At 38.8% G+C, this 12343-nt stretch overlaps 1 protein-coding gene across 6 annotated transcripts in view; it reads left to right on the top strand.

Moving 5' to 3' along the window:
• Positions 1-12343, top strand: part of RALGAPA2 (Ral GTPase activating protein catalytic subunit alpha 2) — a 324226-nt gene that overhangs the window by 47266 nt on the left and 264617 nt on the right. For 3 of the 6 annotated variants that reach the window (XR_005984381.1, XM_041732346.1, XM_041732348.1), the window contains exon 4: positions 9474-9531. The exons of 1 other annotated variant lie outside the window; for it this stretch is intronic. Coding sequence is in view for 4 of the 5 variants with exons in the window: in XM_041732346.1 (XP_041588280.1) it covers positions 9474-9531 (58 nt within the window). In the remaining variant the exon portion in view is untranslated. Of the gene's footprint in view, positions 1-4448; positions 4576-9473; positions 9532-12343 lie in introns of all 6 variants that reach the window. 2 more of the 6 variants (XM_041732349.1, XM_041732347.1) reach the window with 1 other exon arrangement.

The following is a 12343-nucleotide window of genomic DNA, read 5'->3' as shown; positions in this document are numbered from 1 at the left end:
GAATTCCCATTGTCTTCTGCTTTTTCATTTTTCACTCATTCCTCTCTTTGTGTATGCAGTGCTTATTAAGAAACATGATGAGCCAGGCACTGTTCTGGGTTGGGGATACAAGAGGGTCCCTTCTCTCAAGGAATCTAGCACCTAGCAATGGGGTAGGCCCTGTGTTCATCTAGCCGAGAGGCATGCTGGTGAGGGGTTAGGTGAGATGTATGGTTGAAGTGGGCCCTTCTGAAGAGGTAATGGTTCAGTTTGGTCTTAAAGACTGAAAAGAATATAATGAGATGGAGCTGTACTTTCCTTGCCCTGTAACAATGTGGCTAGCAATTAGATAGATAATGCACTGTTCTGCAAGAGATTGCCATATAAGAAAAAAAAGCACTACCATTTTGGCTAAAAATATAGCCATCTTATATTTAATATTATGCAGTTCTTATTTTTAACTCACTTCTCTTAAATTTTAGGTTATCAAACAAGTGTTGACACCCAGAGTTTAATAGATATTTTGTTCACACTGGAAGGTCAAGTCATTGTTAGTAAGAGATGTGTGTGTGGCTAGACCCATGATGGCTAAAGAACAAGTTACCCTCCATACAGGTCTATCTTGAAGCATCAGTACTGCCAGCCTCCACCTCCCATGAGTCTGTCTGAAACCAGACTGTCCTGGTGGCCTGGTGTTTTCTTGACCTAAGTGCCCAGTTGTCAGAAGTTTTCTGACCATTTATAACTCAAAAGATCAAGTAACTAAGACTTAATGTCCTTTTAAAACAAACTCCCTATTTTTTCCCCAGTCAGTACTTCCTTTACCTTGAACCCTTAGGTCATGTGACTAGTTTCAGGGAGAGTTGCACCCTGTGCTCCCTATTTCTGGACACAACAAGTTTAGTTGGTCATTGTTTTGGTAGATTACCTTACATGAGTTAGGATATAATCTTGTCCTCATTCTTCATCGTCCTACCTTTCTAAGTGGTATCAAAATCAGTGTGAATCTACTGGGATATGTTGCAATCATCTGGTAATAATTTGGGGAAAAAATGTTTCCCACACAAATTAAACAAAGATCAGCAGTTTTAAAGTACACTATAGCATCTTGTATAAACTCCAGCTTACATTTCACATTATTCCTGGTCATGCAGTAGGTTCTGAAGCAAAAAGAACTATGGATAATCAGTTAAAAGAATGACAGATTCCCTGATGTGCCGATCAGTAGTAATACCTAATTTTGATTTCAAGTGTGCTATAATGGATTACCATATAGATGCAGCTGAGCACTGAGCATTAAACAGAGCCATGTGTTTTTCAGAAAAGTAATATTTATTCACACTGTGTGGCTTTCTTGAAATTTTTTTATTTTACTCTCTAGTGAAACTACAAACAAGATATCAATAGCTTATGTAGCATTCACAGTATTGTAACTTAGAATATCGGCTACAGTAGAAATGCCATAATGTATTTGTCTCAGTAAAGGTAGGCTTCATCTGGGACTGTCTGTGGGACAGGCTTAGCATTTGGACACAGATTGGCATGTGGGGCTTTATTTTTATTGACTTCAGAGACTTTAATGCATAAAAAATGGTCCTTGGAATATTTGGGTACAAAAAAGAAGCATCAGTGTGGGTGATGTTTCCACCTTTGAGTTGTGTAAGATTCTGTCCATTTGGGAATGTTTTTAGTAGCTCAGACTTTGGGCATTTTGTTTCATATCCAAACCTTAGAGTTTATTTTCGAGTGTCTTTAAAGTACATCCACTTTATAAATCTGAAAACTTTTATCCAGAAGTGGTGATGATAATAGGCCTGACCTCAGAACAAGTTGCAGACTACTAGTGGTGAATGGCAGTATCCAGGCATCTAGATACACATCATCTTGCTGTGGTTTTTAGGTTTCTTTATATTAAAGATACATTTTTCTCTATTACTCATTAAGAAAAGAAATCCAAATCAAGGAGACAGATAAGCATTTTGGAAAGTTGGAAAGGATGATTCAGAGCCAAATTGGTTTCCTGACTAAAGTAAAGTTCTGAAGAACAGTGGGCATGCCAAGCATTCATCTAGTCCAATAGATCTATTACTCTGTGGAGTAATTCTCTTAGCATCTTCTATATGATGTTTTAAAATCAAGTGGTAGGATGGGTTCAGAAGATGATGCTGGTATGCAGCTGGGGTGCCCCATGCCCTTGGTGCAGAATACATGAGAAAGTAGGACACTGAGTCACTGCTGTGCCATTCACTCAGGAAGAGTGAAAAAGAAGGCAGAAAGAGAACTGGAAGAACTCAACAGGCTTAAGCTTCAGTAACATGAGGCAGCAGCCCATTGACAAGAAACAACGCCAGCAGAGATGGTATCCCTGAGGTAGGGTGCACTGCTCTTAGTACTTCAGCCTCTTGATATGAATGAAAATATTCTAATTAATAATTGGAAGATTATTGTGGTAGATAGAGTGCTGCTTACATTGCCCTTCAAGAAAGAATTTGCTACCCAGCTGCAAAGAGCAGGGTTAGGGCAGTCTGAGGCTATAAATGCCTTCAGCTCTCCAGCCGTAGTCCCCTCTTCTCACCTCTTCTCATCACTAGCCAGCAACAAGGACCTAGCTATTTTCAGGAATGTCTGACGCCTCTAATGCGCCCTCTTTGCTCTGGAGCTTCTGCTAGGCTGGCAAAGACTTTCAGCTCTGCATGGTGGTCTGAGGCTCCCTGTCCTCTCCTACTTCCTTATTTCTCTTCCACAGATGTTACTTTTTAGTAAACCAGGGTATTCCTAACTTCACCACGGTGTCCATCCCCAGAGAACCCAGCCTGCAACGAGTGTTTTTCAATTTGTTATCAAACATACCGAATTAGCCTCTGCAATAAATTTTTTGTGAAGGAACAGTATGAGTTAGAACCATAAAACTTAGATGTAAGTGGAGGCCATCTTTCTCTCTTCAGTCTGTAGACGTCCTAGCCCATCCCCAGGTCATGCTTTTTCTGGGCTCTAGAGTTGTTCATTTGGTTGGCAGCAGCTTTTTCTGGGCTCTAGAGTTGTTCATTTGGCTTACAGCAGCCAGCTGAGACCCTGGTCCTTATTCTCAAGTCCACAGTCAGATTTTCTCAGATAAACCTCTTTGCTTGTGATGTTTTCCCATAATCTGTGGACAGCTCTCTGGGTCTTAGACTCTTTTCTGTGTTCTTGTCTACAGCTCATGGGCATATTCATGTTTATATTCTTCTAGCAGGATAGTGCTTGCATGGGTTCATATTAAAATATTCCATAGGGAGCTGACTTATTTTTACATCTTCTGATTCTCTTTTAGTATAATAGAGCTTAAAAAATAACCTCGTTTTTACCCTTCCTTCCTTTTGTGTATTATTAATCCAAAACACATGTTGGTATATATTGCAAGGTAAAGACTTACTTTGATTTTTCCCCCCCCTAAGGACCCATTTACTTGCCTCTGAACAATTTATAGATTGATTGATCCTGCCTGGTGTTTGATGTCTGGCTGACAAAGGTTATGTGTTCTTCCAGCAACAGATAATGTCGAGTTCACTTAATTTAATACTGAAGTCACTATTAGGTGGCATCATTTTTCTTATATTTTCCAGCATCTTTAACTTTTTCTAACTGGTTATACATAAATAGTTACAAGTATTTTTAATCTTTTTTTTTTAAGGTTTTATTTATTCATGAGAGAGAGAGAGAGAGAGAGAGAGTGAGTCAGAGACACAGGCAGAGGGAGAAGCAGGCTCCATGCAGGAAGCCTGATGTGGGACTCGATCCTGGGACTCCAGGATCACACCCTGGGCCAAAGGCAGGTGCTAAACTGCTGAGCCACCCAGGGATCCGCTATTTTTAATCTTTAAAACAAATAAATGTTCAGACACTTGACACATCCAGAATTCTTCTTTGACCTGTATCCACTTGTCTCCAGTGTCTGCTCTTCCTTCTTCATCTTTATTGCCTTTGTAGAAAGAACTTCCATGCACCAGTGTCTCTAAGGTTTCATTTCATCTCATTTTAAGGTCTCTCAGAGGGATCTTATATACACATATCTTCAACTGCTACCTATATCCTGTTAACCATCCAAATCCTTCTTCTGCCCTGCAGACCCATATATCTAATTGCTTAGGACATCTCTTCTAAGAAGTCCTTTGACACTTCCAATTCCAGGATATCCAGAACCAAACTGGCATGCTTCAGCTCTGGGATTCATTCTGGATTTGATATCTTAGATAAGAGTATTACCATCGACTGAGCCATTGGGGAGTTATTCTTAAGTCCTCCAGTCACCGCAACTGCTCTGTCAGACCATCATCTTGAGAGTTTTACCTCTTAAATATCTCTATTATATGCTTACCCTCTTTATTTTGCTGACCTTGTTTAGGCTACTTCAATCCTTCTGTGAAAAGCTACCAATGTCTCTTCATTGATATCTCTGCCTCTCTTCTCAGCCATCTTAAATTCTCTTCCAGCTGGAACCTGTTCAGTGACTGCACAGTGCTCCATGAGGTCATGGAGGGACTGCCTCTCCAGTCCCTTCTACCCTCCTCACCTACCTGCCAGCCAAGTGGGCCTTCTTGCTGCTGCTGTTACTTTCAGGTATCAACCTGTCTTTGCCTCTTGGCCTTCACACATGCTGTTGTTTCTGTTCCTGTTCTCTACTAGACTAATATAATTAATCCTGTAAGCCTCCACTCAAGTGTCCTTTTCCCCGGAAAGAGAGAAGCATTCCTTGAAGTTTCTACTGAGATGAGGTGCTTTCCCCCTCACCTCCATAGCTCCCTCAGACAAACTTCTGTCAGACCTTTTTTTTTCTTCTCCTGAATGATGCTTTATTTCTTGCCCGCTAATCATATCATGCTTAGAAGAATAAGTATTTTATGAATATTTATTTTATTTCTACATTTCAAGTGCCAAGCTTGGTATCAAGTGTGTAAATATTTTTCACTAAATGAGGTTTGATAATGAATGTGTCCATTTTGTGTATAAGTGTGTTTGAGCATATGTCAGCATTAAAACATAGTAAAACAAGATGTAAGATACTCTTTAGTGTTATGTGCTCATGAGATACCAAGCAAACATGTTCTAGAGGAAGTCAGAAGTGGAAAGGTAGGCGAGAACTCCTGTTAGTGATTGTCCACATGAGATCAGCCACATACTGCTTTTAACCTATATAGTCAGAAATAGTTTTCAATGTAGTTTGTATAGCATTTTCATCTGTATAGTTGGGTGGTGTGAAGAATTTATAAGAAATACTGTAACTAAATGCATTTATATTTTCTTACCTATGTCAGATCTTAAAAAATTAGTTCTTTCAAATTATACAGCTTTTATATTTTTGTTTGGGTTTTCTTTACTAAGTTCAGGGTTAAAAAAATGCCCACACATTTTAATGTATTTTAATGTAAATATTGTTGTTAAGTCAATGACCTGTAAGGAAAGATGAGGTATATTTTATGCTAATGTGAACAAAGGACCATGGTAAAGATTAGGATACCTGTAAAACTCAAAACAGTTTTACAAGTAAAAAGCATGCATAATTCTTCAACTGAGTGTTTATTTGAGTACATGCTATGTGCCAGCGGTGCTCTAGGTACTGGGGATACTTCAGAGAAAAGACAGGAGTGTTCTTGTTCTCCTGGGGTTTACACCTTTGGGGAGGGATTACCGCCTTCAAATGAGAGAACTTGAAGATTACTTCAGCTAGCGGTGAGGACGTGGAGATGACAGAACAGGCAGTAGAGAAAGCATCAGAGCAGTGGTGAGGTGGTGCCCAGAAAGGCATCTGTGGGGAGGGGGCACTAGCAGTGAGAGCTGGATGGTGAAGTGGCACCGTCATACAAGACTGTGGGTGGATTCTGCCAATCCATGAGCATGGAATATTTTTCCATCTCTTTGTGTCTTCCTCAATTTCTTTCAGAAGTGTTCTATACTTTTTAGGGTATAGATCCTTTACCTCTTTGGTTAGGTTTATTCCTAGGTATCTTATGCTTTTGGGTGCAACTGTAAATAGGATTTGACTCCTTAATTTCTCTTTCTTCAGTCTCATTTTTAGTGTATAGAAATGCCACTGACTTCTGGGCATTGATTTTGTATCCTGCCACACTGCCAAATTGCTGTATGAGTTCTAGCAATCTTGGGGTGGAGTCTTTCGGGTTTTCTATGTAGAGTATCATGTCATCAGCGAAGGGGGAGAGTTTGACTTCTTCTTTGCCAATTTGAATGCCTTTAATTTCTTTTTGTTGTCTGTTTGCTGAGGCTAGGACTTCCAGTACTATGTTGAATAGCAGTGGTGAGAGTGGACATCCCTGTCTTGTTCCTGATCTTAGGGGAAAGGCTCCCAGTGCTTCCCCATTGAGAATGATATTTGCTGTGGGCTTTTCATAGATGGCTTTTAAGATGTTGAGGAATGTTCCCTCTATCCCTACACTCTGAAGAGTTGGATTGGCAGAATTAATATTGTAAAAATGTCAATGTTACCCAGGGCAATTTACACGTTTAATGCAATCCCTATCAAAATACCATGGACTTTCTTCAGAGAGTTAGAACAAATTATTTTAAGATTTGTGTGGAATCAGCAAAGACCTCGAATAGCCAGGGGACTTTTAAAAAAGAAAACCATAGCTGGGGGCATCACAATGCCAGATTTCAGGTTGTACTACAAAGCTGTGGTCATCAAGACAGTGTGGTACTGGCACAAAAACAGACACATAGATCAATGGAACAGAATAGAGAACCCAGAAGTGGACCCTCAACTTGATGGTCATCTAATATTCGATAAAGGAGGAAAGACTATCCACTGGAAGAAAGACAGTCTCTTCAATAAAAGGTGCTGGGAAAATTGGACATCCACATGCAGAAGAATGAAACTAGACCACTCTCTTGCACCAGACACAAAGATAAACTCAAAATGGATGAGAGATCTAAATGTGAGACAAGAGTCCATCAAAATCATAGAAGAGAACACAGGCAACACCCTCTTTGAACTCGGCCACAGTAACTTCTTGCAAGATACATCCACAAAGGCAAAAGAAACAAAAGCAAAAATGAACTATTGGGACTTCATCAAGATAAGAAGCTTTTGCACAGCAAAGGATACAGTCAACAAAATTAAAAGACAACCTACAGAATGGGAGAAGATATTTGCAAATGACATATCAGATAAAGGGCTAGTTTCCAAAATCTATAAAGAACTTATTAAACTCAACACCAAAGAAGCAAACAATCCAATCATGAAATGGGCAAAAGACATGAAGAGAAATCTCACAGAGGAAGACATGGACATGGCCAACATGCACATGAGAAAATGCTCCGCATCACTTGCCATCAGGGAAATACAAATCAAAACCACAATGAGATACCACCTCACCCCAGTGAGAATGGGGAAAATTAACAAGGCAGGAAACAACAAATGTTGGAGAGGATGCGGAGAAAAGGGAACCCTCTTACACTGTTGGTGGGAATGTGAACTGGTGCAGCCACTCTGGAAAACTGTGTGGAGGTTCCTCAAAGAGTTAAAAATAGACCTGCCCTACGACCCAGCAATTGCACTGTTGGGGATTTACCCCAAAGATTCAGATGCAATGAAACGTCGGGACACCTGCACCCCAATGTTTCTATCAGCAATGGCCACAATAGCCAAACTGTGGAAGGAGCCTCGGTGTCCATCGAAAGATGAATGGATAAAGAAGATGTGGTTTATGTATACAATGGAATATTACTCAGCAATTAGAAACGACAAATACCCACCATTTGCTTCAACGTGGATGGAACTGGAGGGTATTATGCTGAGTGAAATAAGTCAATCGGAGAAGGACAAACAGTGTATGTTCTCATTCATTTGGGGAATATGAATAATAGTGAAAGGGAATATAAAGGAAGGGAAAAGAAATGTTGGGAAATATCAGGAAGGGAGACAGAACATAAAGACTCCTAACTCGGGGAAACGAACTAGGGGTGGTGGAAGGGGAGGAGGGCGGAGGGTGGGGGTGAATGGGTGACAGGCACTGAGGGGGGCACTTGACGGGATGAGCACTGGGTGTTATTTTGTATGTTGGCAAATTGAACACCAATAAAAAATAAATTTATTATTAAAAAAAACTCTGTGGGTGGAAAAACATCTAGACCCTTCAAGGAGTATGTGCCATTTAAAGTCACCCATATTTGACGAAGTTTACCTGTTGTGCCTTTTCTCAGTAGACATTCTTAAATATTCATTATTATCAAATGAGAGCAAACGAAGTAATATATATGTTAACTGACCCAGTTGGGAGGTTAAGACAAGAAAATTCAATGAAATAAAAAAACCTCAGGCTGGCTCAGATGGAGGAGGCAGTTTATTAGTTACCTGGAAATATACTTATTCAGGGGCTCTGGATATAAATTTTTTACCTTCATCTTTCAAAATATTAGAATACTAGCATGAGGATTTTTCATGGTAAAATAGTGATGTGTTATCCAATACCAAGAAATATATTTTGATACTTTTTGGATTTCCGTATTTCTTAAAACGGTGGCTGCAGATAAAGTACAAAGAATCTTATGACCCAGGAGTAATGTGCCAAAACTTAGTTTAGAATGGGGAAAGAAAAGAAAAAGGTCATTAGGTTTTTTTCTTTTTTTTTTTTAATTTTTTTAAAAAATTTATTTATGATAGTCACACAGAGAGAGAGAGAGGGGCAGAGACACAGGCAGAGGGAGAAGCAGGCTCCATGCACCGGGAGCCCGATGTGGGACTCGATCCCGGGTCTCCAGGATCGCGCCCTGGGCCAAAGGCAGGCGCCAAACCGCTGCGCCACCCAGGGATCCCAGGTTTTTTTTCTTTAAAGCTGCTTTAATAGCCAAATACTCTTGTATATCATAAATTCATTATTGTGTCTTCCACTGTGTGTTTGGGGGGAAGGGGGTGAATTCCTAACTGGGATCCTAAACTTATTTTTAGTGTTAATTTCAAGAAATTCTTGGCAGTAATTTCATTTTATTATTTCACTGTATGTTCATGGTCTTATCCTCTTTGTTGTTCATCTTTTCCTCCCAACTCTGGCCTTTGTCCAGAGACTAATAATGATGATATTGGAGGGGGTAAGTGGAAGGTGGAAAAGCAGAAACCTGGGGAATCTGGCATTTGAGAAATTACTCTTTTAATATGAACTTAAGCAATGGTTATGATTTAATTAACGATAAAATTATCATTTTAGGTTTTTTTCCTCCTCCTTTTTCTTGTTTTCCTTTGGGAGGAATTAAAACTTAGGACAGTGATCCCTTTAAGGCACTCAGGGAAGGAAGGTTGCTTGGGGCAAGTAAAAGACTGTCCCATGGGCTACAGGGTCAAGTGTGCTACTTATGTTATTACAAATAGTTTCTTTTCTGAAATATATATATATACACACACACACATATATATATGTATATATACACACACACATATATAGTATTATTATGAAATGTGTAGATAATTTTCTCTTTATATCTTACCAAATTTTAAATTTGTTTTATAGAAAATACTGCAATTTCTACCTGAACGAATTTTCTTTCGATGGCATTACCAGAGTATAGGTAAGAACAATTTAAAGATTTCTAAAGTGATACAGATTTTTTCCAGCTGAATTTTCAGTAAGGTTTAATATAATTAGCACCATTGAGAAATGGTAACAAGGATATGCTAGCTAAAAGTAAGATAAGTCCAACCTGGACTTTGGAGGAAAATATAATATCTATCCTTGCTGTACAAGTGCTACTTACAGAGATTGGTTCCTAGACCAGCAGCATCAGCTTCACCAGAGCTTATTAGAAGATGCAGAATGTGAGGCCCCAGCCAGAACTACCAAATCACAGTCTGCATTTTTAACAAGGACCCCAGGGGATTCCTGTGCACAAAAATTGAGAAACACTTGATCTGGAGTATTTTTCTTAAGTAACTTCATTTTTTCTTACAAAAATATCTTGTTCTTCAAGACTTTATCACTGATTCAGTTATTCTGTTTGAGTGCATTAGGGTGTGGCAGCAGGAGGGAACTTGAGGTATAGCGAAGTTACCATGACTGCCCTTTCTGTGCCACTCTTGACATCGAACAATGTTTCCTCTCAATTTATTTTTTTATTTTTATTTATTTATTTTAAAGATTTTATTTATTTATTAGAGAGTAAGAGAGAGAGAGAGAGAGAGCGCACTCACAGAGGGAGAAGGTGAGGGAGAAGCAGACTTCCCACTGACCAGGAAGCCCCATGTGGGGCTCAATCCCAGAACTCTGAGATCATGACCTGAGCTTATAGCAGCAGATGCTTAACTGACTGAGCCACCCAGGTGCCCCTCCTCTCAATTTAATATTCATGGCACAACCAATGTAATTTGTGGTATCAACTGTGAATCCTTTCTGTTTAAAGCGTGTCTGATTTGGTCCTTCCACCTTAGACAACTGACAGTTCTCCCATTTTTCCTTCTTGCCAAATGATCATATTTGAGGAGAGCATAACTTCATAATGGAATTTTAACTCTCTGATCATTCATTCATTCAAATACTTACTGAGGGAGACACAAAGTTCTGGAGCAGAAACAAAGAATAACTCACCATTCTTGTATAAGCTGATTGCTGGGCTGGGGGATAGCTGAGAAAAATATAATTACACTATGAAAAGTGTAACGGTAGCAACAAATAAAAGCTGAATAATTCTATTGACAGGGCTTGACAAGATATCAAGACAGATAATCTCTACCTGAGCCTTGAAATAGAAGTGTGGAAAGGGTTTTCTAGATGGGAGATCAGTATGTGAAAGACCTGGGACCTGAAAGAACATGACATATTTGATGGATATTTCAAAATTTAGAATCCCAAATTTAATTTAGTACTGTTTATATGAAAAATATAACTGACCCTTCTATAAACTGAACTTTGAGTAAGTATGTGTAATAAGTACATACATCTGCTGAACTGAATGATTAAATCATTACTTAAAGGTAGATGACCATGGGGTCTTTAAATCTTTCAAACACATAAAGAAGGTTATCCTTTAAATTATAGAGTTAATGATAGCATTTCTGTTAATTGATACTTCGACCATGTGTATTTAGAGTAAAAATTTAAAAATCAAATGATAAGTATAATCCGAAGAGGAATCGTAGGGATTTGTAATGCTTCATGGTATAGCAGAAATGGATGAAAATGATAAATAATTGCGTGTGGTATTTTTTATTTATGCTAGATATAATCCATTTTGTTTATGCCATATGTATGAAAACGATACTCCTTTTCTACAGAGAGTACTTTAAGATGTCTGAAGATTGGCACCCTCAGCTTGAATAAACTTACTAGAACTGGGTATAGAAATTCATTTGCTGTTTGTATTATGAAATTTATGCATCTAGTAGGTGTATGGTATTACCTTAATTCTGGCTACTGTTACCACATGGACTGGTTAAGATTGCAGGTACAAGTAACTTTTTACCAAGTTTAATAGTGTCTGACCAAGAACAGTGACTCTTGGATTGGGGTTGCAGAGTACTAGTCCCCTGAGCCAGCATAAGAGCAGGTGCTGTTTATCTAGTGTGTAAAATAAACTGCTTTATCTAGTATAGAATAAACTGACTCTATAACACAGAATGAATCATGTTTCATTTTGCTGAAGTATGAGCATTTGCATATAAAATCATCCTTATTATTGATGCTTATATACTTAATACTTGAATCAAACAGGCTGTTTTCAGATAAATGTATTTTTTCATGATATATCAAACTGGGTGGAAGTTGGTGGTTAGATCCACATCCCTTTATGATGATCTTCAGGCTAAATGTACTTTGGAATCAGAATTTTTCAGATTTTATTTTTTATTTTATTTTATTTTTTAAAAGATTTTATTTATTTATGAGAGAGAGAGAGAGGGAGGCAGAGACACAGGCAGAGGGAGAAGCAGGCTCCATGCAGGGAGCCCAACGTGGGACTCAATCCCGGGTCTCCAGAATCACAGCCTGAGCTGAAGGCGGCACTAAACCGCTGAGCCACCCGGGCTGCCCTTTCAGATTTTAGAATGGCACTGTGGTGTGTTGATGTTCAGCAAACATTAATACAGTGTTGATGTCCGTATATAACACCCAGGAGACTGGACAGTACCCTGTAACCAAGAGAATTCTTATATAAGAATTATATAAGAGATGTATTATCTCTTAGGCTGAGATATGAATATTCATCATCAGTAGAATAACTAAATCCAACAATCTCAGATTAGTTGGGGCCTGCCAACCACGTGCGTTCAGATTCAGATCAGGTCCTGTCCACTAGTAAATTACGCACAATAAGCTTTAGTTTTCATAGCTTTTTGGATTTGGAAATTGCCAGTAGTGGATTATGGATTTGTAACTACACGTTTTCTTAA

Source organism: Vulpes lagopus, chromosome 18 (assembly GCF_018345385.1).
Source record: "Vulpes lagopus strain Blue_001 chromosome 18, ASM1834538v1, whole genome shotgun sequence".
Taxonomy (NCBI): domain Eukaryota; kingdom Metazoa; phylum Chordata; class Mammalia; order Carnivora; family Canidae; genus Vulpes; species Vulpes lagopus.
Note: the sequence above shows the minus strand (reverse complement) of the source record. Positions and strands in the feature narration are given on the sequence as shown.